Source organism: Dermacentor variabilis, chromosome 3 (genome assembly GCF_050947875.1).
Source record: "Dermacentor variabilis isolate Ectoservices chromosome 3, ASM5094787v1, whole genome shotgun sequence".
NCBI classification, from domain to species: Eukaryota; Metazoa; Arthropoda; class Arachnida; order Ixodida; family Ixodidae; genus Dermacentor; species Dermacentor variabilis.
Window position 1 is genome coordinate 235,707,145 of NC_134570.1, and position 27,780 is coordinate 235,734,924.

Here is a 27,780-nt window from a genome sequence, read left to right on the forward strand (position 1 = left end):
GTATGACGCAGTGCCTCGGTCGGTGGCTAGAGAGGACTGTGATTAGGCTCGAGTAGACACGCATCGTTCGATGGTGCGACACTTGTTCTGCCACAGGGAAAGCGCAAGTGCTAGACATGCAAAGAGTGGGAGAACGCTTGGCCCCTCGAGTCGTGCGGATGCGCTCCGTATGGGCTACCGAGTTCTTGGTCTTTTCCGAGCGACTATCTGTACCAGAAGACCCGGGCCTGCACCCACAAGGTCACGGAGAGTGCCTGCAACCCTGCCGCTGTTTTTCGAGGCCCGCAAGACCCCTTTTTGCCCCTTTAGGGGCATTTTCGTTCACCGGCCGCAACCAGTCGAGCTGGGCTTACTCCAGATTAGGGACGCTATCGGCGTCGCCGCCCGCCCCTCGAGCCATCACCGACGCTGTGGCGATGGAGTACGCCGAACACGGAGAAGAAATCTACCCGGAGGAATATGAAGACCGAAGCCTATGCATACAGGCTGCCATCAAAGCCCATGATCGAGCTCACCCCAAGCATGGGGACGCCAGTGCCCAACAGGCTACAGCTATGACACCGACGGACGCCACCGGCAAGGCCGTCCAGACCTGTGGGGTGAGCCCATCGATAAGACGCCGCCCATATAAAAAGAAGCCGCTCCCGCGTCTGCCAGAGAACGACTACACGATCGTACACCGGCCGAGAGGCGGACTTCGGTTCCGAGACCACACGGCCACTACACTACTCCGATGTCCAGGCCCTGTGCCTGGACATCGGAGTTAACTTTGGGGAAATCAAGCAACACGGACAAGCAAGGATCAATCCGCTTAACAACTTCTTTAACGTGAGCTCCCCTTCTATGGAACGCGCAGCGAAATACGCAGAAGTATAACACATCAAAACCCTAGACCAAGTCTATTCGACGTGTGCCTACGTAGCGATACCGGGCAACAGCATCAAGGGGATTGCGTATCACGTTCTAGAAGACCAAAGCCACGCCGAGATCATGGACGACATCGTTAAAGTCAACCCACAGCTAGAGATTGTGGACGCAATAAGGATGGGAAATTCATCAAAAGCCCTGCTCATCACTTTCGCCGACACCAAGAGAGTCCAGGACTCCATTCGATTCGGCGGAGGAATCCACAACTGTTACCTCCTCAGGCCCAAAGTGAAAGCACGCTACAACTGTAGAAGTCCGGGACATCGCTCGGACGTGTGTCAGGAAGAACGAAGAAACCTCTGCTACAGGTGCGGCGATGAGCATCCGGTCCAAGACGAGCCAACGTGCACGCTGAAGTGCATCCTGTGCAAGGGAGAACATTTCACGGGATCCAACCAGTGCAAGATCAGATGTGAGAGACCGCCTGCCAAGGGAAATATGAAACGGAATGCCAAGCCTCAAGTGGAATTTCAGCGACCAGAGGGACAGGGAGCGCTACCTGCGCACCCGAAACAGCAGCAGCAACAGCGAGGCAGAAGCAGATCGAGAAACCGAGCCCAGGGAAACGACCGAGGAAAGCGAGACCGCTCGGAGTCCTACCCGGCGCTGCCGAATGCCTGGCGGGAAGGAGCGCCACATCAGGTGAGCGGGACACCGCAATCCTCCCACGAAAGTAATGAAATTAAAGAACTTAAAGTAATAATACAAAAACAGGAAAGAATCATTCAGGAACTAACGAAGGCAATAATGCAACAGCAGCAAGAAAGTAAAACACATATCGCTCAACAACTCGCGATCTTAACACAGGAACCGCGGAAGGCCTCCCTCCCCCCGTCAAACACATCCTCGAGGGCACCCTCACCTGCAAGAGAGGGCCACCGGCAAAAAAGAGGTTTATGGAAGACTCAGAGAATCAAGAAAACCGGAATCACGAGGAAGTAATGAGACTATTAAGAACAGTGGCAACGAGATAAGACAAAATTGAGGAAAGGCAAAACAATATTGAAGCAAACGTAGAAGCACGCTTCACAGCTATCAGAAATGAGACCAGGGAACAATATCAAACCTTAGCAGAACAAGTATGAGTCCTTACAAACACAGCGAAGGCCACTAACGAGCTGGTACGGAAACATGACAAGCAACTGGTTAATGTGATGGGCAAACTGTTTCCGGCCCCAGTACCCATGAGTTCCACCACAGCGCAGTCCATCTCCATCTCTAAAGCCAATCATGGGGAAGGGCCAGACGGAGATAAGAATATGGCAATGGAACTGTAGGAGCTTCCGCGGAAAGCGGGAGAACCTAGAGCTCCACATTCAAAAGTTTGAAAAAGAAAAAATCCCAGATGTATTAGCCCTACAAGAAACCAGGAAAAAAGTAAAGTTTCGGGATTATAAAACATATGAAAACGGCAAGGAAGAAAAACCACTCACGGCCTTCTTGGTCCATAGAAGTCTAACGGCAATAGAGCACGAAATTCAACCGAACGGTGCAGACTGCCTCCTGATGGAGGTCATACCCCTAAAAAGAAGCGAGGCCCCACTCTTCATTCTAAACATATATAGCATCCCCAAGGCGGAATCCTCCCCCATAATAAAAGCCATGAACGAAGCCAGAAAAATCTGTAAAAGGAATCCCCTAATAGTAGTCGGAGATATGAACGCACAACACATGGCATGGGGTTACAGAACAAATTTAAAGAAAGGAACTAGCCTCTGGCAACATGTTCACGACGAAGGATACACGCTCCTGACAGATCCGCTGGTGCCAACTAGGATAGGAAACAGTGTGCAAGCCAACACATGCCCTGACCTGACCCTATGCAAAACATAGTAGACGCACAATGGCACAACACGAACGAAACCCTAGAGAGCGACCATTACATTATAGAGACCACTATACCCAGCAGTACGCTCAAGAAGGAAAGAAGAAGGGTGACACGCGTGGTAGACTGGGATGAATTCAGAGAAAGGAGACAGGGCAACGCAGATGGCAAGAAGATTGAAAACCTAAATGAATGGATTCACAAACTCTTGAAAGACGCAGAGCACACCACCAAGACGATAGAGATAACAGGCGAAAACAAAGCCGCTGACAGCAGATTATTACACATGTGGCAGGCACATAATAGCTTACAAAAAAGATGGATGAAACAAAAACACAACAAAAAACTTAGAATTAGAATAGCCAAACTAGAAAGAGAAATCGAAAGCATTCTCAAAACTTAGTAAAACAACAATGGGGACAAACATGCGATCAAATGAGCGGGAAATTGGGGATCAAAGACACATGGAATCTTCTGAGACATCTTTTAGATCCAGAAAACAGCAGAGCCGCTCACCAGAGGGATGTAGCACACATAAAATTCATGTGCGCCCACTTAATGACGAAGAAATGATAACGGAATTAGAAAACCGATACCTATGCACAACGAAAAACCTGGCGCTTCCCAATTACAGCGGCAACGCAAACCCTGAACTTGACGGAAACAACGGTAGCAGAGGTAAAGGCGGCCATGCAGAAATTTAGAACGTCCTCCGCTCCAAGAGCGGATGGGGTGACGAACAAAATACTAAGAAATCTAGACGAGGACTCTATTCAAGGGATCGCGGATTACTTTAACAAGTGCTGAAAGTATGGATGGCTACCAGAGACGTGGAAACACGCCAAGGTCTCTCATACCAAAGCCAGGCAAGAAACTCGAACTAAGCAACCTCAGACCCATATCCCTAACACCATGCTTAGAGAAGCTGTTGGAGCACGTGGCGCTATCTAGATTACAAGACCACATGGACAAGCACAATCTCTTTCTGCACACAATGATAGGCTTCCGGCCCAACCTGTCTACGCAAGATATAATGCTCAGGCTTTCGGAAGAGGTAATAAACACACTGAATAACACCAACACTAAAGCAATAAGGGTACTGGACCTCACCAAAGCCTTCGATAATGTCACCCACAATGCCGTCATGAATTCCTCTCCGACTTAAACGGGAGGAGAGAATATACTCATACATCATTATGCAAAACAGAAGTGCGGCGTGCAGACAGGACACAAGAGTAGAGAAGTTGACAACACGAACGCCGACTCTCAACTGAAGGGAGCACTGAGGCGCAAAAAAGAAAAAGAAAGAAGACACAAAACTCATCTGCGCATGCTCAGGAATAGTAACACCACGTGTCAGTCGGGTACACGTGCCGGTCTACGTGAGAGATAACTGTTAAGGCACTTAATCTCGTCCTTATGTAAAGTAATCGAAGGCTGACTCAAGCACGCACTTCCACCATTATAGATATGCCATGCCTCTACCTTAAGACGCGTATCTTCATTCTTATGGCTGTACAATATCGCGCATTCGTCTAACTCAGTCGTGCAGTTACATTCTTGGCAATGTAGCGAAAGATTAGAAGGCGATCCACCGGTTAACGACATTTTATGTTCCATTAGCCTCTGATTGATACACCGTCCCGTTTGCCCTACGCAGAACTGGCCACAGCTAAGGGGAATTTTGTAAACCACACCCATACGACAGTCAGTGAAACTGTTGTTCTTATTGTGCTTCACTGGACAAATATCTGTTCGTGTTCTGCCTTTTACCCGCTCCTTTTTATTCTGTACGGCAGCCCATACCTTACCTAGCTTATTGGGAGCAGTGAAAGCAACATTAACATCATATCTACTTGCAACATTTTCAAGCCTGTGCGACACTGAATGAATATACGGAATAGCCACTACTCTTCCTTTGCTATTACTGATCTGTGTAATCACGTCCGTCCCTCTCGAAACCGACTTCTTTATGCGCTCAGCCACAGTGGCCACCGCTACACTAGGACAAGCTGCTTTAAATAGGCGCCGGACCTGCGCATTAAAACTGGCGCTCATTTTGTGCTTGCAGGATCTGGTGAGCGAACACTTAAGGCACGACACGGCAATTCCGTTTTTTACTACATTGGAATGCTTGGATCGAAAGTTTAACAATGGCTTCGAAGATCTTGGGGAGTACTTCCAACAGACATAATTTTGTTCGAAGATCAAGGAAATGTCAAGAAACTGAATTACGCGTCGCTGAGGAAATTCCTTGGAAAACTTTAATCCTCCCCCATAAAGTTTAGATTGCTCACTTACTGAGGTAGCAGCGGAATCGAATTCTTCCCTATTGCAGAAAATCAGGCAATCTTCAACGTAACGAAATATCTTGATAACGCTATCACCTAAGGCTTTCTCTAAGCAGTTGTCAACCTTACTCAGGTAAATGTTGCTAAGAATAGGGGCAACCTTTGAGCCAATACAAATGCCTGATTTCTGCAGAAAAACGCCATCTCTCCACCCAATCAGCGTCGACTTCAAGTACATTGAATGAATTTCTAGAAAAGCTTCTTTGGAAACACCGCATCTGTCAATAAAAGCCGAATCTTGCACTTGGTTTTTAATGCACCCATTTATGGAATTTAGCAACCCGTCATGCGGCAACATTAACATCATATCCACTTGCAACTTTTTTAAGCCTGTGCGACACTGAATGAATACAGGTCTTCGATATCCAGACTAGCAGCTGTACAATCACCAGGATTTCCGTCTCTCAAATAGTGAACTAGCGCCTGAGAATTACGTAAGCAAAAGGGGTCTGAAAAAACTTGTGAATCAATTTTAATGCGCAAGTCCCGCGCCTATTTGAGGCAGGGTAACCTTGTGTAGCGGCGGCCACTGTGGCTGAGCTCATAAAAAGTCGGTTTCGAGAGGGACGGACGTGATTACAGAGATCAGTAATAGCAAAGAAAGAGTAGTGGCTATTCCGTATATTCATTCAGTGTCGCACAGCCTTAAAAATGTTGCAAGTAGATATGATGTTAATGTTGCTTTCACTGTTCCCAATAAGCTAGGTAAGATATGCGCTGCCGTACAGAATAAAAAGGAGCGGGTAAAAGGCAGAAAACGAACAGATATTTGTCCAGTGAAGCACAATAAGAACAACAGTTTCACTGACTGTCGTATGGGTGTGGTTTACAAAATTCCCCTTAGCTGTGGCCAGTTCTGCGTAGGGCAAACGGGACGGTGTGTCAATCAGAGGCTAATGGAACATAAAATGTCGTTAACCGGTGGATCGCCTTCTAATCTTTCGCTACATTGCCGAGATTGTACCTGCACGCCTGAGTTAGATGAATGCGCGATATTTTACAGGCATAACAATGAAGATACGCGTCTTATGGTAGAGGCATGGCATATTTATAATGGTGGAAGTGCGTGCGTGAGTCAGCCTTCGATTACTTTACCTAAGGACGAGATTAAGTGCCTTAACAGTTATCTCTCATGTAGACCGGCACGTGTACCCGACTGACACGTGGTGTTACTATTCCTGAGCATGCGCAGATGAGTTTTGTGTCTTCTTTTTTTTTTTTTTGCGCCTCAGTGCTCCCTTCAGTTGAGAGTCGGCGTTCGGGTTGTCAACTTCTCTACTCTTGTGTCCTGTCTGCACGCCTCACTTCTTCTTTCCATAATGAATCCTTACCAACTAGCTGAGCTTTCTGTCGTTCATACATCAAGGCTTTCCTAACTGACAGAACGGCTCAAATAATATTCCGAAGCATCAAGTCGGATACACTAGAATTAGGAAGCAAATGCACACCGCAGGGGTCAGTGCTGTCACCCTCTCTGTTCAACATAACCCTCATACCCATGGCCAAGCTTCTTGCCGCCATACCAAACTTATCCTCGGAACTCTACGCAGACGACATCACCCTCTGGACAGTCAGGGGAAATGAAGGTGATATCGAGAGCACGCTACAGACGGGAGCGAATATAGTGACCGGATACACCAGGAGAGTTGGACTAACGTGCTCGCCACAAAAATCCGAACTCCTAGTTATCAGACACAGACCTAAGAAAAACGATCCCCCAGCACAATTGGATGTTAGGGTTGGTGGTACAAAAGTTTCAGGAGTACAAACCTTGAGAATACTAGGAATGTACATTCAAAACAACGGGAAAAACACAACTACACTAAACAAACTAGTCGCATGCGTCGGACAAACCAACAGGCTCATAAGACGAATAGCTAATAAACACCAGGGAATGAAAGAAACAGATTTGAGGAGGCTAGTGCAGGCTTTCGTGCTCAGCCGTATAGTATATTCTCTCCCCTATCTCAAACTTCAGGCAGCGGAAAATAACAAGGTTGAATGCCTCATAAGACAATCATACAAGGCAGCTCTTCACCTCCCTAAGTATACATCAACAGAAAGGGTGCTAATATTAGGCATACGCAACACGCTTCCCGAGCTAGTTGAGGCGCACAGAATCGCACTGTACGACAGGCTAACAAAAACACCCACGGGAAGACACATTCTAAGGACCTTGGATATCAGGCAAGAATGCATAGCGACGGATGCCTTGCAAATGCCTAGAGACATGCACAAGTATCTTAGAATAGATCCAATCCCGAAAAACATGCATCCCGAACACCACGCAGAAAGGAGGAAGGCGAGAGCCAAAGCCCTCCACAGGCAATATTCAAACCGTAAAGAGGCAATCTGTACGGACGTTGCAGAGCTCTGTAATCACGATGCCTTTTCGGTAGGCGTCGTGGGCATGGACCTAAAACCAATCTCAGCCGCCTCTGTGCGGTGCAAAAAGGCACACGAGGCGGAGGAAGCGGCCATCGCCCTAGCCATTATAAACACTGAAGCCAACACAATTTTTAGCGACTCGAAGACAGCCGTTCGGAACTTTGCAAAAGGGAGGGTCCACAAGCACGCCAAACAAATCCTAAAACCGCAAAATTTCAATGCCAGATCCATTGGAATCATATGGGTTCCGGCCCACGCGTCGCTTCCTGGGAACAAGGCGGCCCACAACTTAGCCCGAAGTTTCGTCAACCGGGCAGTGGGCGAGCCAGTCCTGAGGTAGGCCAGAGAGATCTTGACCACCTACCACTACATAATATTATATTACAGAAATAATAGAAGGATGCTCCCGCCGCCGGACAAAAGCCTTAATAAACATCAACAAGTGGCCTGGCGGAAGCTACAAACTAACACCTGCCCCAACCCCTATATATACTCAAAGGCCTACCCAGGAGTCTACACCCCTGAATGTAAGCTCTGCGAGGTCACAAAGACAGGTTTAAAACACATTTTATTCGACTGCGACAATCTAAAACCGAAAAGAGAATGGCAACTCTCTAACGAGCAAGAGTGGGAGGATGCGGTGTCCAGCTCGGACCCTGCGGTTCAACTGCAGGCCGTCAGCTGGGCTTTGGAAGTCGCCGACAGACAGGGCCTCACGACCATAACAGGTGGCACTAGAGCAACTGATCGGACGGCCACCTCATGCACCCGGAAGCCCATTAAAGTAAACCAAATCCTTTCTGTTGACAAAATAAAGTTGTTACCACCACCCTGCAAAGAGACGCCGCGAACATGCATAGTGTCGAAGCACAAGCGCACAGGGCACGAACGTGGTGGCCACATTGATCTCGACGCTGTGACGCCTGTGATATCCGCTGGGTGGTCAGGCGCCGCTTGGCAGCGACGACTCAGAGCCTCCCGCTCTCGTGCAACGCTGAGAGTAGACGCCCTCGCCCTCATCTATGGCCATGGTCGCGCCGACTAGGCAAGTGCGGCGCTACTTTTAGGAAGGCGCGCGGTGATTCACGTGGTTAGGTGGCGACCCAGTTACGGAAAGCGCATGCGCCCAGCCGGCGATGGAGCTCGGCGCGGCTAGTCACGCGGTGCGTATCCAAGGCTACGGTGCAGCCGCGGCCAAATGAAGGTGAAATTGCTGGCGACGGTGAAGTTCGATCGGCTCGACGCGGCTAGTAAAGCTTTCGCTTTAAAAGATCTCAATATTTCCAAGTACAAACGCAGCCACTGCAAGAAAGTATATCTAGCCTCCATATCCTCGGAAGTGATGTATGAAACGCAGTATAGGGAGAAGAACGTGTGATGGCCAAAGAGAAAAATCTATCCTCATGCCTTTATGCGGAATAATTTTTCATCAAGGCCACGCCGCACACCTTTAGTCGCAGCGACGACAAACTGCTACCCATTTATGTTATATGCCCTAATTATGTCACACACCGTACATAAGAAATCGCGCAGTTTGCCGTTTGTTTTACAAGGCTCCCGTGAGGGAGCCGAAACGTTGGAGCGCCACGAGACCTTATTGGCATGTGTGCTGGCCCCTTTCTTTTTAATATTTCTCTGGCTCAGTGCGAAAATAATATCGGTAACACTTGAATAAAACTCACGGGAAAGGGTGGCTTCGACAAGGAACATTTTTTTTCAAATCTATGTGGATTGGAGAGCACCTGCAATTAGGCTACAAGTTGGCCTAGTGGAACGAACTCTCTCGCTTTTTAAAGAAAAGTGCCTGACGATTGCGGTACTCCCTAATGCGATATTTGAGCGCAGATCGATACATGTTCTTATTTCGCGATTTATTGTGGCAAAGAATGTGAGGCCGAAATCACCGCACCAACTGGCAGTGCGCCAGTGCCGTCAGCGCTATTACAGAGGGAGGGGCGGCTGGCATGAAGAGCAGCCTCGGAGCCAGCGGTGGAAAAGAGGGCGTGAGCAGCGGCGGTAGCGCGTTCGCGCGCTTACACCGAGAGACACGGACCCAAGAACACGTGTCCAAGAGCTGCACTCTAAAATAGTCCAATTTTAGGGAGTGATCGTCAGACGCGTAATGTAGACTTTCACACTTTTAGGTTAGAAGGCTACGCGACTAAGCCTTGTTGATAAATTCACTGCCCAATTTACTGCGCCATATCCCAGAACTCAGGACAACATCGCAGTTATCAAATTGAACTTTTCGTATTAGTTGGACAGGAGAATATCGTCAATCGTGATTAGAACCAGCGCAGTTGCACAGCAGCCGTGGAATTGTGCCGCTGAGAATAAAGTCATTTCTTCGGCTCACGGCCACGGTTCACGAATTTCAAAGACAATGCAAAAGATCTCGGGTGCTTAAATTAATGCCACATGCTGACAAAAGCGAACCTTATATGGTAAATTTATTGCAGCGCCATCCTAACAGGAAAGAAGAAAGAAGAAGAAGTCGAATAGTGCGGAAGCTTTGACATCGGCTCCAGCTTTCATCAATGTTCTCGAGTGGCTCTCCCCGCGAAACCGGGCGAGTTATGCCTTAATCGACGTGGCACGTTAAGAGGAATCTGCCGATAGCAGATTTTAGTTGCTGGGAGGACTTTCCGCCGTTTTGCGAGTGTTTGAAACACGGCAAGGGTAGGCTTAGGCCTACTCTCGCGCATGTGGGACTTTGAATCCAGGATGGACGTTGTCGAAGGAGAAGATATTACTCAAGAAGAGGCAGCGACGCGGGATAGAAGGTGGCGTACGACCCCCGGCCCGGCAGGCGCAGGGAAGAATATTCTTTGGATCAAGACGGTGGAAATACGAGTGACGGACGGATGGACTGCGGCCGCACCGCCGCACCACGCGACGCGATACGATGCGTCACCGCTGCTTCGAGGCTGCCTCGACTGCCGAGGGACACTTTTCGCATCATTGTCAGACCACGCGACGGCCTGAATGTAAAAAAGGTCAGTAAAATACGTTTTGAGTAAGCCTTGGCCATGGCGGCATCCTTGGCTCCGGCCGCAATCGAAGAGGACACGATGTGTCCCAATGGAGTTCAGAACGTTTTTGGGGTGTGCACTCCTCACGAGAAAAACGCGGACGCGTACGCCCAAGTGCAGCAAATCAGGCTCGGTGAAGGCACGTTTGGGGTGGCAGCGTACCCGGCCCCACCCGAGAATACGTGTAGAGGTGTCATAAGAGGAGTCGACGTCGAAGCCAGCGAGGCTCAACTCAGAGCGAGAATTGTTAACCATCGGAATCCGGGCGCTTTGGCGGCCAGGCGGATCAAGCGGTGGTGGTACTTTTCGAGGGAATGAGGGTGCCGAACTTCGTGGCATGCGGCGCGTGTATATTTCGCTACATGCTCTACTGACGCCACACGGAAGTATGCTACGCTGGCGGAGGATTGGGACAGCGGGCAGACGTGTGTCCCAACCCGGGAAGCGAGTGGTGTCGCACCTGCGGCAAACGATCGGCGGCGGAAGATAGCCAAGAACTCTCCTCTGATAGTTGCCGGGGACTTTAACACCCCTCATAATGCATGGGGCTACGCCAGACGGGCTGCAAAATGAGAGAACCTGGCGAGGATCCTGGATGATCTCGCGTTTTCGGTAATCACGGACCCAGAGTTCCCCACTAGGCTGGGCACGTCAGTTGCGCAAGACGCAACACCTGATTTGGCTTGTGTAAGGAACGTAGGAAACGAAACGTGGGCCAATAAGCAGGAGAACCTGGGCAGCGACCACTTCATAGTAGCGGTAACTTTAAGGGTGGACGCCCGACCGGCCAGGGTATTTCGAGTCACGGACTGGGAGGAGTTCAGGAAACTTAGGAAGGAGCGAACGAGCACATTTTCCTCGTTTGGCGAGGCCATCAAATTGCTAATGGGGGACGTCGAGGGGGCTACTAAGGTAGTACAAACGGAAGTGGAGGTCCTAAGAATGGATCCGCACCTAGCGCACCTGTTGGAGGCGAAATCGCCAAATCTGATGAGGTGGAAAACACAAAGGTTAAATCGCAGGCTGAGAAAACAGGTTGCGGAGCTTAATAGAGAGATCGAGAGATATTGCGCGGAGCTCAATAGGCTACAATGGGACGAGGTCTGCGCGGCAGTAGACGAGTCCATGCGCTCAGCAGGGAAGTGGAACCTCCTCAAGCACCTCCTGGTGACGCACAGACAAAGCATAATCAAAGGCAAATACTTAGTAAAGTCATACACCGGCACAAACAGGAGGAAGGTACTGAACAGTCACTTTTGAATGCGATCGCGGATAGATACCTTACTATAGGGCCGACGCAGGAAGAGGATTATCCGCAAATCGAGTGTGCGACGGTAGAGGAACTGGACGCGCCCTTCACAGAATCGGAGATCAGGGAGTGCTTTACAATTTAAACAGCAGATCGGCTCCCGGTCCGGATAATGTTTCTAAGAGGCAATTACGAAACCTGGACGATAAGGCAGTGGCACTTACTAAGGAGGTCAACAGCGTATGAGAGACAGGACAGGTGCCTGACGGATGGAGGTCGGCTATAGTGACACTCATCCCTAAACCAGGAAAACCACTTCATTTGGACAACATGAGGCCGATATCACTAACCTTGTGCATAGGCAAGGTAGCTGAGCACGCGATCTTGAACAGGGTTGCGGGTACATAGAGCGCAGAGACCTCTTCCCACGTAATATGGTTGGTTTCCGGCACGGCCTATCCATGCAGAAGGTTATGTTAATGCTAAGGAAGCAAATCTTTGATAGCGGCACCCGGGACGTGAGAGGGATTTTCGCCCTGGATCTCACTAAGGCGTTCGACACAGTGTTACATAAATACATTCTGCAGGCCACGGCTGGGATAGGCCTGGGAGTTAAATTCCAGGCGTTTGTCAGGTCCTTTCTCATGAATAGAACTGCTACTATTCAGGTGTGGCAGATTCGGTCGAGCGTGTACAGATTGGGGGCTCGGGGTAACCCTCAGGTATCAGTCATATTGCCATGCTCTTTAATATAGTCATGAAGGGTCTTTCAGACAGGCTGGGCGGCCTCTAAGGCATAGGTCACGCACTTTGCGCCGATGACATCATGATCTGGTGCCAAGGCAGCTCCCTAGCTGAAATGGAGCAAGCTCTACAAGCGGCCTAGGACGAGACGGAGGCTTACCTCGGGGACACGGGTCTCAAGCTGTCTACGAGTAAATCGGAGCTGTTACTTTATAGACCCGCAAGGCAAGGGGTTAGGGGCCTGACACCCATCAGCCAGCTACCCGTGGTATTATACGCGAATAATGTGCAAAAAATTCCTAGAGTCGACTCAGTTAAGATCCTTGGCCTGCTCATAGACGCGAGGGGCTGTTATGCCAGAACAATTACCAACGTTACAGCCAAGACGGAGAATGTGTTGCCGTTAATTGCTAGGGTGTCCAGCCGAAAGAAGGGGTTAGGTGAAGACAACCTCCTTCGGATGTACAACGCGTTTCTCATGAGTCATATTAACTATGTGGCGTGAGCTCTAGTATGGACAAAAACGGAAACGACCAAATTAAATACTCTTATGCGTAAGAGCATCAAGAAAGTGCTAGGCTTGCCTATTGCGACGAGGTCCGACAGGCTAGATCAACTCGGGATGCACAATAGCATAGACGAGATCATAGAGGCAAAGGTTCAGGTGGTTAGGCTATCGTCGACCAAAGCTGGCAGGCGAATTCTCGACGACGTTGGCATGGCTCCTAGGATAATGAAGGACCGGCGTATAACATTGACACGAGAAACGAGAGCGACCCACCTGGTGAGGCCCTTCCCGCGAAACTTGCATCCACAGCACAACGAGGGCAGACGTAAAGCCCGTGCACGAGCCATCTTGAAGAAAGTTAGAGATGACAGAGACTCCGCGGTCTTTGTCGATGCGGCGCAGTACGGGAACAGGAGAGTGTTTGCGTTGTCCGTTGTAGACGGACAGGGGGTGCTTCGCTCCTCGGCCTCGGTCAGAGCGGCCACCGCGAGTATAGCAGAGCGAATTGCGGTTGCGCTGGCGTTGTGTGACCAAGAGCGTTCCTACATTTACACAGACACGAGAGACGCAATTAGAGCTTTCGGATCGGGTAACCTCGCACGAGAAGTGGCCTCTATTCTAGAGAAAAGGGCTTGCCCTGGTTCTCATTTTATCACGTGGTTCCCCGCACACATGGGGACGAAGGTTCTCGAGTGCTTCCCAAACCTTAAGAGGAAGCTTTAGCTCGGGCCCAACTCAGACGCGGCCTATTCAAATACATGTAAAACGCAAAAACATTTTTATGAGATAACCCCTGGACCGATTTTGATGAAATTTGTTGCATTTGAAAGAGAAAGTTAAAGTCTAGTGACTGTTGGAAGCCGAATTTCGATTTAGAGCTTGAATTTTCTGAAAACGATTTTCAAATATTTGACCGTTTGAAAAAAATAGAAGCACGAAGTTTACAAATTCATAGCTCTGCATCAAAAACTGATATCGCGGTTCTGTAAACGGCATCTATTAGATCATTCAAAGCGGACAAATTCAATATGTCATTTTACATTTTACGTGAACTTGTTACGTTGGTTACAACGGTTTTGCAAAAGTTGTATTTTCCTATGATTAAATTTTTTTATATTCATGTGTAACATATCAATTTTGTCCGCTTTAGATGTACTATTAGATGCAACTCACATAATTGTATTATCATTTGTAGTGGTTGAGTTACAGAGTTGTAAACTTGATAGTTTCGTTTTTTGAAAATGTTCGATTTTTGCCAATTTTTAATAAAAAATTGACGACCTAACTAAAAAATTCGAAACCAACAGTCACTAGATTTTAGGTTTGTCTTTTAAGTGCAACAAACCTAGTCAAATTTGGTGCAGTGGTTGCCGAGAAAAACGAATTCTCCTTTTACATGTATTTAGATAGGAGCACCCGAGCTAAAGCTTCCTCTTAACGAGCTGGCCCACGACCGTGCGCGAGAACTCACGCGCCGCAACGGTCTGGAGGCTCCGGAGGGGCAGGAAGGGACTCAGCAGAACGATCCACTTCTCACATTTCATGAAGTTACTAAATATTACTAACTTGGTAGGAGAATTTATCCTCTGCCTCACCCGAAGCTCAGTAGAGGTCAGTCAGCTACACTTAGAACGCTGCAGACGGGATCTTTCCCGTCGCGGGGATTCCTCAGCAAGATGTACTCAGATGTGGACCCTAGTTGTCCCGACTGCAGTGAAACGTTTTGTTCTATGGCTCACATGCTCTGGCGATGTCCCGCGTTGCCTAACGACTTCCTCTCCAGCGAAGCTAAATGGGGGGAGGCCATCAGAGGCACGGTACTCCACAATCAAACCCAGGCTATCCAGAGGGCCCAGGAAAGGGCGGAGCGTCACGGCGTTCTGTCCTCTACGTGGGTGTGGCCTGCGGCTACAAAGGCCTCCCGTTGGGAGGTCGTGACAGTAGCTCCTCATGACTAAATAAAGTTTGCTGTCTGTCTGTCTGTCTGTCTGTCTGTCTGTCCGTCCGTCCGTCCGTCCGTCCGTCCGTCCGTCCAAACAGCACTTATTTAAAAAAAAAGCCCCGATACCATTATGGAATTGTGAACTGATCTTTTCAGTTTACATAACACTTCTCTTTCTTAAACACTTGTTAGATAGCTTACACATATTTTACAAGACTAAAGTTCGTTGCTTACCCCTGTAGGGTGTAGTCGTATTCAATATATAAGTACACTTCGCCTTGACAATTTACTGCAGCTTCTCAAACTGCGCGAGACGGATTTTCACACGTTTATGTTCTGCAAGCTCCACACGTTATGGCGGTGTTTTGCGCAGTGCACGAAACACGTTAAGAAAACAAAAATGGAGGGAGAGAGCGCTTTTTCGTGCGCTACTTAAAAGCCATTCGTGGGCTGCGCAAGACACCGCCGTGAACCAACTCGTCCCAGCTCGTTCACTCTAGCTTAGACTTTTTTTTACATATTCCACAATTTATTAAAGTGTGCAAGAGCCTTGGTGCAAAATATGCAATTATCGATCGATAAAAATTCACATTTTCATTTCAAAAAGCTGTTCTCAATAAGAATAGTAAGGCAGCTGGTAGGCGACATATCTTGTGCGTTTCACGACGTATTTGAACGCGTGCAGAGTTTGCTCCCCAGTTGAGGCTTGACCGCTTAGCGGCGCATCGAAAAACTCGCTGTCGTCCTGCGCTGCTCTTGCGAACGGCGTAAGCTTCGGCAGGGAGTGCGCCAACAATCACTCTTGACGCTATTTCACCGGAAATTCTTCGTATCTCATTCGCCTACATGTTCTTTTACCATTGAGGCATTTAGGCTAACGAGAAACAAGAAAAGAACAGACTTCAGCGATTCATTCGGCTTTAAGCACGTTTACTGGGACTCCAGCATTTTCCCACAGCCGTAACCAGCGTCTTATTTGTTCGTTTGTTTTCGTTGGCAGTTTCGCCCTCAGACTGTAGCGTCAACCCGTTACGAGGAACGGGAAAAGCTCCAATGTTAGGGCGGTTTCTTTTGGAAGGGTGGGGGTGGTCGTGTAAAAACGTATTATTTATAACAATAAATAACACATCTGTAACAGCATTTGAAAGGTAGCTAAAACTTGTGTTAATACAGAAATGATAGTGTTGAATAGATAAGTTCTGACCTTTTCCGCTTTTGATACACTCAGCCTCCTTTCTTTATGACATAGTAACGCATGTTTTGAAAATTGAACTACGCACATACATAGGCAGACATTAGCATTCTGAAACTTCGCTTGTCTACCAAGGCTATGTTTATTTAATTAATGTACATAGCTTCATAAAACCTGTTATTCGCAATTGTTTAGTTGAATGCTTATGCCATTTCCCTTTCTTATTTGCGGCTGTTTGGATTTCACATTTTACATATATTTGACTGCAATAATCTTGGCTCATCATATGAAACCATCTCATTTCTTTGTTGCCAACGTGCAGTAGTACAGCGTCCAAGCACCTACATGCTTGAGGAACTGCGGCGTGGTATTTCGCAGGACCTTAAAATCTGAAGACTCCTAACATCATTTTTTGCATTAACATTTCCTGCAAATGAATATATTAGGCCACAGGTGAAAAGGCATTTGCTCTGTTAAAGGATTCGTGTTTTTAGAGCACGATGAATTGATTTATTTCCCCACCTGGCTTTTTCAAATAGACTCTGAGGCCAAAACGTGTACAACTGACGTCATGATTGAAATGACGCAGTGCCAAGATTTCAGCGCTTTCATTTTTTCTTGTTGTGCAATAGCACTACTACTGAATAGCTGCTTGGCGCTTGTGAATAACGGTGAGCCAACGCGCAAAACACGTGGCGTGGTCGTTGCGACGTCGCAGTTGGCATTAACGTCGTCCAAATGCTTTTCACGTTGTATTCAACCAACAGCCTTATTCTCGGCCCATCCTTTATCGTGGATATGCGCAATGTTTGAGGTTTAACACCATAATCGCCATGTCCGCCTCTTTGTGCCACTGGGCACGGGTTTCACGAGCACAGAGAAGTGCTCGTAAACAGACGCGTCATCTTGCTAAGTACAATTTCTTTGCGATGCACATAATAAAATTTACCCCCACTATAGCGCTGTTCATTATGTATTCCAACACATAGGCACCGATGCCACTGCTATCAGAGTCTGTATGGAGCCGGAAACATTATTCTGGTTGCCCAGCACCTTTGTTGGGTCACAGTTCTCAAGTTCTTTTTGAACGTATTCTCTCCAGCAGAAATCACGTAACTTGCAGGAATGCAGCGGAACACCGAGATATTTAAGTGGCACACAAGACCATTCAATGTGAGCAAACGGGATGGTGTAATGGCCCGCGGTCGAAACCATAGACCTCTTACAGTTTTTCATTTGCGCACCGTAGACAGAACTAAACTTCCCTTTAATAGAAAGAGCTTTCTTGATAATAAGCTTGTTCGTGCAGAATAATGCGAGATAATCAGCGTATGCTGAAATTTTTATCTCCTTAGTGAGAACATTATAATCCCAAGCTACACACATACCTTTGTATCGCACCATCGTTAAATATTTGGAAAAGCCAGAAACATGCATCCTATATCTTTAGCTACCAAAATTTTCTGTCGGTCATTTTTCTACATTCAAATACAGGCATCGGTGCCTGCATTTCGCAGTCCACAATGAACAGCGCTATAGTGGGGGTGAATTGTATTATGTTCATCGAAAAGAAATTGTACTTGGCAAGGTGGCTGTGTGTTTGCATGCACTTCTTTGTGCTCGTGAAACCCGTGCCCAGTGGCACAAAGAGGCGTACATGACGATTATGGTGTAAAACCTCAAACATTGCGCATACACACGATAAAAATTGCTTTCTGTCTTTATGGTTATTCACTGCCCTAGGCTTTACATTGAGCGTTCTCACAGTATTTTTTCAACCTTTACATAGTGTTCCACTTTTGATCTTATGAGACGCGATAACAATTTTTCTGATAAGCGAGTGTTGGACGGTTAGTTTTGGTGCATTTGTATGTGCGAAAGTTTGTGTCGCCTTGCTTTTTTGCGATGGCTGTCATCCCATATTACCAGCCTTCCTGCAATGTTGACCTGGTCAAATTTCCTTTCAAAGTCTTGTTAATGGGGGCTTGTGCTACATGTTTGTATTTCAATTGCTTGCTCACTGTCCGTTCTTCTCAAGATTATTTGTTGACAGTGCGGCGAAAAAAGTTGTACAGAGATTTAATACCGATGTTGTTCCCGCAGCTCTTTTAGTGATCAGTATACAGAGTTGTTAACGAACAGCAAAAAAAAAGGTTTAAAGGTCGCCTGTCAGAGATAGCACCATTCTAGTTCATGAGTTGGTCTGCTCAAAGAGGCGGACGTTACTTTTACAAAAAAAAATGAACTGCATAATCGGCTAATTAGAAATCACGAAGTAAGTTTTTAACTAATTACCTTATGGCCCATATGGCAATTTACAAGTTCAAGCCGACCTATTCGCAAGGTGGATCCACCTGTAACAATTTCTCAGGATGACACCAGTTTCGAGACATTATTTCCCGAACTTAGCGCAGAAATGTCTTGGCGTTCCTTTTACTTGCTTAAGAAAACGTCGTTGCACGCATTGAAGCACAAAAATAAGTGGAACGCCAATGCATCTCTCCGCAACGTTATGGAATTAACATCTCAAAACAGGTGTCATCCTGAGAATTCGTTCTAAGTGGATTCGCCTTGCGAACTCCGCGGCAAGGATTTTAAAATTGCAATATGAGCCACAAAGTAATTAGTTAAAAACCTAATAAGTGAATTTCTGTAAATTATTTGTTAATGTATTTCATTTCTGTAAGAAATGTTCGCCTCTTCTAGTAGACCAGCTCATAAACTCGGATACTGCTATCTGCCGCAGGCAATCTATACAAATTTTTGAAAGTGTGCGCTGAGACATCCAGTATATCAGATTATGCGAACATAACGTACGCGCAAGAGTGTGCAAAATGCCTATTCCTCCTTCTACAAAACCCTTGCTTTATTACGAATTGCACACTGAAACCTTGCCTGTGTGGACAATACTCGATTGACAGAGTTTCACGTGCCAAAAGCACGATATGATAAGGCACGCCGTAGCGCAGGACTAGGGAATAGTGTTGACCACCTGGGATTCTTTAACGTGCACCAAATGTACGGCACAGGGACATTTAGCGCCTATCGGAACGCGGCCGCCGCAGCCGAGCTTTGCATCCCGCGTCCTCGGGCTTAGCAGCGCCACAAAAAATACACTACGCGCCCACAGCGGCTATTTAGAATGCGTCTTCGGAAAAACACCATTTTCGTTTCTTGAACTGAATGTTGCCTTTGTAACGTCACTAAATCTACTAAACCTAGGGAATACTGCTTTATTGATTGTAAAGATATTATTTTATATTGGGGTGTTTTCCATAAAAATGCGCAGAAAGACTCTGATCTAATTTTCAGTATCCGATATCTTGCTGAGCCGCGTGAACACCTACCATTCGATATGTTTTTACTGATAGGCCTACATAGCATACAAAAAGCTTGTATGCAAGACCAAAATGCAGAAAATCTAGTTCCCTCAAGTGTACGTTCTCCTGAGGTGATTATGCAAACGAAGGAAATTGTCGATCAAAATGACAGACGGATTGATAGACACTTTCTTTATCCGTTTAAGTTTTTGTTGGGATTGTGACACCCCCTTGTGTGGTCTTTAAGGAAATAAAGTGAAGTGAAGGTGTCGCTTTGTATGCGCTGGTCTTTGTCCTGCCATTGGTTATGACCATGTGGTGCTCATAATACTTTAAATAGTTTCTGCACATACACCATTTCATTTATTGAAGTAAGCACTATAAAAAAATTTGGCGATACCTTGGTGCACAGTGTGCTCGTCTTCTATCTGCATACTGCTTCATTAGCATGGCTTCGAATGTCGCTGGAGTGGAGGAGCTTTGTTTGAACGCGACAGCGTTAAGGAGCTCGTGTCGCAGAAAAGCCGGTGTCGTCGTCCGCGGCGTTGGCCGTGAACGATAAATCCCAGAAGGCACTTCATAAATAAAAAAACATCTTGCAAGATGGGCTGGTGGGTCTCACACCAGGGTCTCCGGAGTGTGAGACGGAGACGCTACCACTCAGCCACGAGTTCGTTCCTTCAAAACGGGACAAAATCGCCTCTAGTGAATGCGGTGTTGCCTTAGAAACGTGCCGTAGAAAGTTATACTGCGGTGTATATCGGTAATTATGACCATGTAAATTACAGAAGTCGCAGTTTCACGAGTAGCGAAGTACGTTTCCGCTAAACTTCTTCTGCGCTCTGCGCACACGCAGACCCATCTTGCGGCAAACAGAGAAGATCCCCTCCTCGCAATGTACGGCGCAGCCCCGACACGTGGCGCGCCACTCGCCCCATGACCGCGTCCGCCCTCATGGCGCGTCGGGGCCCGGCTATCTCTGCCGATCGCGACGTTTGGCTGGCGTAGCGCGATTGAGTTGGCGGTGTGAACTGGGTGCGATAACGCTATCGCGTTCCACTCTTGAAGGTGAAGCTTAAGCGTCCTCCAATTTTTTCTCTACGCTGTGGGACAAACGATGGTGGGAATCGCGAGGTGGCCTAGAGACGACGAAAGAATCTGTTGTGTGTCGTCGTTGACGACACGAATCATTTGCAGGGTGCCACAGGGAACTTAGGCAGCGTAACGGCGACCGGAAAGTCTGAAACATTTTGCTGAGCTTGTTTTTTTAAAGGGATGCGGACACAAAATCTGAACATTTTACGATAATACAGAAAATGGGTCCTCAGCGTGCGAGTACACCGAAAACAAGTAGTCACTTCGCTCATTTTTCAGCGGATGGCTTTATTTTTGGCGTTTCTTTTTTTTTGAGTGCGCGCAACACCGCCCAGCCCAAGCGAGTTGAAAGGCGTGACGTCACGGCACCCTCATCGGATAGCCAGCCGGCCGGCCGCGGTCATTCGAGGCGCGCCGCCGCCGCTATAGCGAGCATGGATTCGGGTTCTGGTGCCTCTACCAGCGATGAGTACACGTCTGTAGATGAGGACCGTTCCAACTTAGCAAGAAATATAACCGCTTACGGTTACGACCCTTCCGCGTCAAGAGGCGAAGAGCAGGCGGCCTTGAACGGGCCGGTCAGGCAGTGCGGGCCAGCAACGTGGTAATTTTTTTTCTAGTAAACTTGAAGTGCAGCGGCAGCAGTTCGTAAAGTTATGTTACGTAGGATGCCAAATGCGTAGTTTCGTGTTCCGCGTTGAGGCAGAAAGGCAGCTATTACGGCTGAATCGTAGGTAGCGTAGCTCGTCGCTTTTTGCTTGCGCTGTCGGCTTTCGACCGCTGCACACTTCGTTTTTACGCGACGAGGCGCGGCATTTGTAGAATTTTCCAGCCGTTTCATAGCCAAGTGTTTACGACTACTATCACATTTACGCCATTAGAAGCCATTTACTGGTTGAACTCATTGAGATGGGCGGCTGCGCTAGGGACCCGTCGACCAGATCACTTAGCTACATCGATGCTGTGGCCATAGAGAAAGGAAAGTCTTTGGCTGTGACATTTACTGGGGAAATTCTGCGCGAACAACGAAGTCATGAAACCCGACGCATGATCATGTAGAGACCTATGAAAATCCGTAATTTTTTGCTTGAGGTTGAAAAGCAACGCGTGAAAAGGCAATGCAGGTAAATGTGCTGCACCTTTTAGGTTACTACACATGAATGCTCTTGTCTGGCTTTCATTCACTGGCTGTGTTTTGTATATTTGATCAATTAAAAGAGCGCTCGTATGCTGTTGTTCAATATTAGACGCAGTGAAAGTGTATACAACATGAATATTTTGTTTTGTGACAAAAACATGCATCCGCAGGGTAAACAATTTGTCACAACCCGAGAATATCTGTTCTTGCACAGTCAATGAAAGGGTAATTTCCCTTTTTCAACAAACGCTCCTGCGGTCACCGCTGCGGCTACATGCACACAGAAAGAGAGAGGGTATGCTGCTAGAACAACAAAAGGTGGCGAACACAGCTGAGAGTTACGGATGCATCACTAAGCACCCGCTCTTTGAATTGTATTGCCTCAACAGGAGCCTTTTGAGCGGCATGCCAAGGCTTTTGAGCACAGTCGGGTTGGTCGCATAATCATTGTCGATGAAGCGATCGGGCAAATGAAGCCATTTTTTAGAAGTCTCCATGCTGGGTGTGGTGGCTGACAGGCACGTATGCAAAGTTTACGCATCTTCTCGTCTCTGGGAAACGTGCGCTACGGCGTGTCACGACCTATAATGCTGTCATAACAGCCGTGGGCGCAGTAATGTCTGGGCATTTTCTTCCGCCGCGACGAATGTGTCAATACCGATCGACGACCGTGCGAAAACGCGTGTAAGACGCACCACCTGCATGGAGCGCTGACGGGGATAATGTTTCAGACGGACCACGTGCGAACATAGCCAACGGCGATACACAAACCCTGCAAGGGACCGACACTCCGGAAAGACTGCGCCGGCTGTAGCTGACCTTGGCCGCGCGCGCGGGGGTGTCATGACGTCAAATTTCAGCTTCTCCCGGCGGAATAAAAATCGCAAAATAAAGGTGTTTCTCGTTCTTTTTTTCTAAGTAGCTTGTTGTATTCGTCATTTTCAACAATTCAACTTTTGTTCTGACGCAAAACACCACCCATCAACTTTTGTGTCCGTATCCCTTTAACTCTCTTGACCTTCCGTATCAGCAAAATGCATGAAGGCAAGACGGGGTACCTAGTCTCAGTTCTTTGGACATGGAAAAATTATAGCACTTTCACCTCACGGGAAAGCATTGATAGCGATAGCAATACGAGCGTTTATATTGTCAGCTATAATTAAATTTTTTAGCGCACAACAACGGACACAAGAAAGACGACGACGACAAGGCGCTGCTCTCAACTGACATATTTCATTGCGTCACTACTTTATAGAGAGCAAAATCTAGAAGAACATGCGCAGTGAGCACCATGTGCAGGCACGACCAACCACCAACCACGATTTTGAAAAAACAGCTGAGATACCACTGCCCAAGAATTATCGAAAGTCCTATCTGTCTGCTTCTAGTCTCTGTCCGTCTCACTTCGCGCTACAATCCAAGACCATGTTACTGTACCAACTCGCCCAACTCTCTATCCTTTTGAATTATCGGAAGCTTTCTTCATACAGTCATTGGGGTCACAGTGCATTAGTGTGCCTCCTTTAATCTTGTACAGTGCTGAATATGTTTTTTTTTTATTCTGTCGCATGAGTGCGCTCTGGTGATCGGATGTTGGTGGTTCCTGCACATGGTGCTCACTGCGCATGTTTTTCTAGATTTTGATCTCTATAAAGAAGTGACGCAATAAAATGATGTCAGTTGAGAGTAGCGCCTTGTCCTGGTCGTCTTTCTTGTGTCCGTTGTTTTTCGCTGAACAAAGTAATTATGGATTCACCCCAACTTGCCCGCCAACGCATTGTGCTGAACTATATGGTCAGCCATACCCAGGCATCGCGTTAGGGGAGGGAAAAAATGCAAGGAGTCTTCCCACTTCTCCACCATATCACCCACTCGACCCCGGATTAGATAGTTTCTGTGATCGGCACGGTTACACCATCTCCTGCATCGCCCAAGTATACTTTTATGCTTCTGCCTTGACTGGCGCAGTTTATCGACCACAAACCACCTGAGCAAGTACACCAAATGCCGGAAAGAAAGCAAAAAACGCTTCGCTTTAATAAACGAATTACATGCTTACACGTGCTTGTTGTGACGAGGTTATTTAGGTACAGCTACTTTCCCTGAAAATGCTAGATCCTGTCCACCACTTAAGCATCCGCCTTGCAAAAGGCGCCGTTAGAACTAGTCCTGTACAAAGCCTTTACCTCGAATCTAATGAGTGGTCCCTATACTACCAAAGGACATATATATCAATCGTCACTTACAGCGCATACATAGACGAGGGACAAAAAAGGACGACGAAGACAAGCGCTGACTTGCAACTGATTTTTATTATGAGAAACATATATATATACTGGGACACCAGTACAAAAGCGCCCCCTACAAAGCAACAACCCGACATGAGTATGCGTTAAAATTTCAAGACCTAAGGTGAACGAGAGCGCATCTGGGACCTCAAAGATTTTCTGAGGTCCCACATGCGCTCTCATTCATCTTAGATCTTGAATTTTTAATGCATACTCATGTCGGGTTGTTGCTTTGTAGGGGGCGCTTTTGTCTTGGTGTCCCAGTATATATATACGTATGTTTCTCATAATAAAAACAGTTGGAAGTCAGCGCTTGTCTTCGTCGTCCTTTTCTGTCCCTCCTCTATGTATGCGCTGTAAGTGACAATTGATACTATGGAATACCAAGTAGCCCGTACCCAAACCTTGCTTCCACATGTTTATGTCTTTCGTATGTCTTGAAGGTGAAATCAGCTGTGGGTCATCCATGTCATTCAATTATTCGCGTTCCTCCACGGCCAGGCTGTTCCGTAACCGCCCAGGTGTCCGGCCTCCTCTGTCCCTCCGGTTGGAAGCACTCGGAAAAAACAGAGGCCCCTCTTTTAGAGAATGTCTTAATGGCTCCCACTCGGCTTCCAACGCCTTGGGAGTGTCAAACTATCCAATGCAACATATCTCTCTTAGAAATATCGAAATGAGCACCTGAGGCTAACATACAATCACATTTTCTTGAACCTAAAGAGAAGTATTCCTGTGACGAATTTTACACAGATGCTACTGATAGTGTTGCTTACGCAGCTCTTGACCCTCATTTTCTACATGTGGTGCATTAAGCCCGCACACCAGTATCTTTACGGCAGAAGCATACGCTATACTTTCGGCTAATAAACACATAAGGCTCAGAAATGTCGCTAAGGCGGTTGTCTTTACAGACTAATTAAGTGTTGTGAGAGCCCTTATTAGCTTACGAAAGCATAAGAATTCCATTTTGAATTAGCTATATAGCTTGTTGTGCTCCGCATATATGTGCAACCAAGCGATTATCCTATGCTGGGTACCGGGCCATAAAGGTATAGAAGGCAACGTAGCTGATGACGAAAATGCTACGTCATTGAGTTTTAGCGACACAGATGGAAATATTCCCATTCCTTCCACAGACCTAAAGCCCTTTCTGGGCCGTAAACTGAGGAATCATTGGCAAGCAGAGTGGGATAAACAAACGTTGAATAAGTTACACATTATAAAACTAAAACTGCGGAATTGGATAAGTTAGAAAACAGCATGGTACTAGGAAGTACTTCTTTGCCAATTAATAATAGGACACACTTACGGTACTCACTCCTACCTCTTGACTGGGAAGGGGGGGCGGGATTCTCCTACTTGTAGTAGCTACGGCGATAGCCTGACAGTCCTCCATGGTCTTGTCCAATGCCCCGCAATAGAAACAGAGAGGAAAAAGTATTTCCCTTCCGCACCTCGGCTTGGCGTAGGTTCCGCTCTGGTTTTTTGTGCGTAACCCAACTAGCCGAATTCACTCACGACATTGCACTCGGCCTGGACCACGGTGAACAAATAGATTCACTCTTTCTTAATCTGCGGAAAGCATTTGATGTCGTTCCGCACAAACTACTTTGCTTAAAATCCTCAATCCTGGGCATTCCTGAACATATTATCGGCTGGATAAAGGATTATTTGCACCTCCGCAAACAGCAAGTTGTTCTTAATTGGGTGACATAGGCTCCAATGCACGTGCTATCGGGAGTGCCTTAGGGCTCTGTGCTTGGGCCACTTTTGTTCCTTGTTTATAATAATGATTTAGTATATTAGGCCTTAAATCACTAATTAGACTGTATGGCGACGACTGCGTAATATATCGTACAGTGAAATGTCATGCCAATACGTCTGTCTTACAAGACGACCTTGAAAAAGTGTCTATCTGGTGCAAGCGGTGGCAGATGACTCTGAATACTGGTAAATGCTACCATGTGCAGTTGACAAAGAAAAAGAAAAAATTCCCCAGTTCCTATTTCGTAAATAATATTGCGCTTAGTACCGCTAAAGATGTAAAGTACCTCGGAGTTACGTTTTCTGAAACGCTTGATTAGACTAATCATATTAACTCAGTAAGCGCGCAAGCTTACCGTCTTCTTCACTTTCCCCGACGAAATTTTAAGCATTCTCCTTCATCACTGAAGGCAACCTTGTATTTAACAAACGTCAGGTCTGTTCTAGAATATGCATGCGTTACCTGGGATCCATACACTAAAAACCTCACACACAAAATAGAACGCGTCCAGAAACAAGCAGCACGCTTCGTAACAGGAAATTATAATTTTACTACCAGAGGATCCGGAATAACGGGAAGGGTTGGGTTGGAAAACTCTTTCTTCACGCAGAAAATCCTAAGATTGAAATTCCTTTGCAATATATATATAAAAGTAAACAAAGCACTGTTCATCAAGGAGCCGCATTATGTTTCATCTAGGAGAGACCACGCTGACAAAATTAGAGCTTATCAGTGCCGTACCAATGTGTTTAAGTATTCATTTTTTCCTAACACGATTAACGATTGGAATGAGCTCCCTAATGAAGTGTTGGCAACGTATAGTATTAAAAATGCTATTGAGAGCCGTATTCTTTGATTGTTCTGGTATTCATCTCTACACATACGCTACTTCTTTTTTTGTTAGTTACTTTGTTACTTTGTTTGGTACTTTGTTTGTTTGTCTTCCGCTTTGGAAAGTTCGGTGCTTAAACAATGTTGTATTTACTGATGTATTCTTTTGATGTTGCTGAAGGCGTTACCATTGTGACCAACTGTATTTTAACCCCCCTACGATAATGCCCTGCAGGCGATGTAGGTATACCGAATAAATATCAAGAAAACGTAGCTTTTCACCCTGAATTTTTTCTTAGCGATCAACCGCTTTTTAAACTGCAAATAGTCTTAGATTTCTTAGCCGAAACTGACACTCTGAAAATAATTTGGCCAGGAAATTTTAACACGTGATTACCAGCCATTGTGTTCGAGGACCGTCTTCATGCTCTAGTTTAACTGTTGTGTCATTTTCGTAGGTTTTTTACCAAACCCAATTCTCATCGTCCACGTCCATAGCTAATCAGTGTCATTATTTTAGTAGCTATGTATTCTACGCCATTTACAGCGAACATTTTTAGGCCCTTATACAGCCATGTCAAATCTACCGTGATGAATTCACTGTCCACGCTATTCACAATAAATACTTAAAATTACCATTTTTCATGGCGCTCTTTGGCCATAACTGGCCCTCATGCCATTAAAAAACCGCACATCGTCTTGTACAGCTATTCTTTTATTGTGTAGTTCCGTAGACAAATGGACGACGACGAAGTTTCTTTTGATACAGCGATGTTCTTTCTAGCTCCAGTATATTTCTGTGAAAATCTAAGTTCATCCGCTTGTCCTCGCTCCCTGCTCGGTCGTGATGGAATTGGACGATCCCGCACGTCTGCCAGTGATGGCGGCGTTAGCGGCAGCCGGCTCCAGGAAGCGGATCGGTCAGCAGAGCGACAGCGACAGCGAGGACACCCATGTCTACTCTCTCAGCAGTGAGGACACTTCCGATGACGACTTCCAGCTGGTGCAGAGCCGCAGAGCGAAGAGAAGAAATACCAGGACGTCCTCATCGTCAAGCACGCAAACAGTAAGACACACGCAGCGACCGGACGCCAATACCATCATATTTGTGCCCCTGCTTCCCACCGTGAACATGAAGCTACTCAACAGGCAATCTGTGTCGATGTCACTGGAAGCCCTGGTGCC

At 46.9% G+C, this 27,780-nt stretch overlaps 1 protein-coding gene across 1 annotated transcript in view; it reads left to right on the top strand.

The window, feature by feature from the left end:
- The first annotated feature begins 416 nt into the window (after window positions 1–416).
- LOC142575054 (4-pyridoxate dehydrogenase-like) overlaps window positions 417–27,780 on the top strand; it is a 237,371-nt gene continuing 210,007 nt past the window's right edge. The window contains exons 1-4 of the mRNA XM_075684018.1: window positions 417–594; window positions 923–1,569; window positions 4,824–4,829; window positions 6,557–6,689. Coding sequence (XP_075540133.1) covers window positions 417–594; window positions 923–1,569; window positions 4,824–4,829; window positions 6,557–6,689 — 964 coding nt within the window. The remainder of the gene's footprint in view (window positions 595–922; window positions 1,570–4,823; window positions 4,830–6,556; window positions 6,690–27,780) is intronic.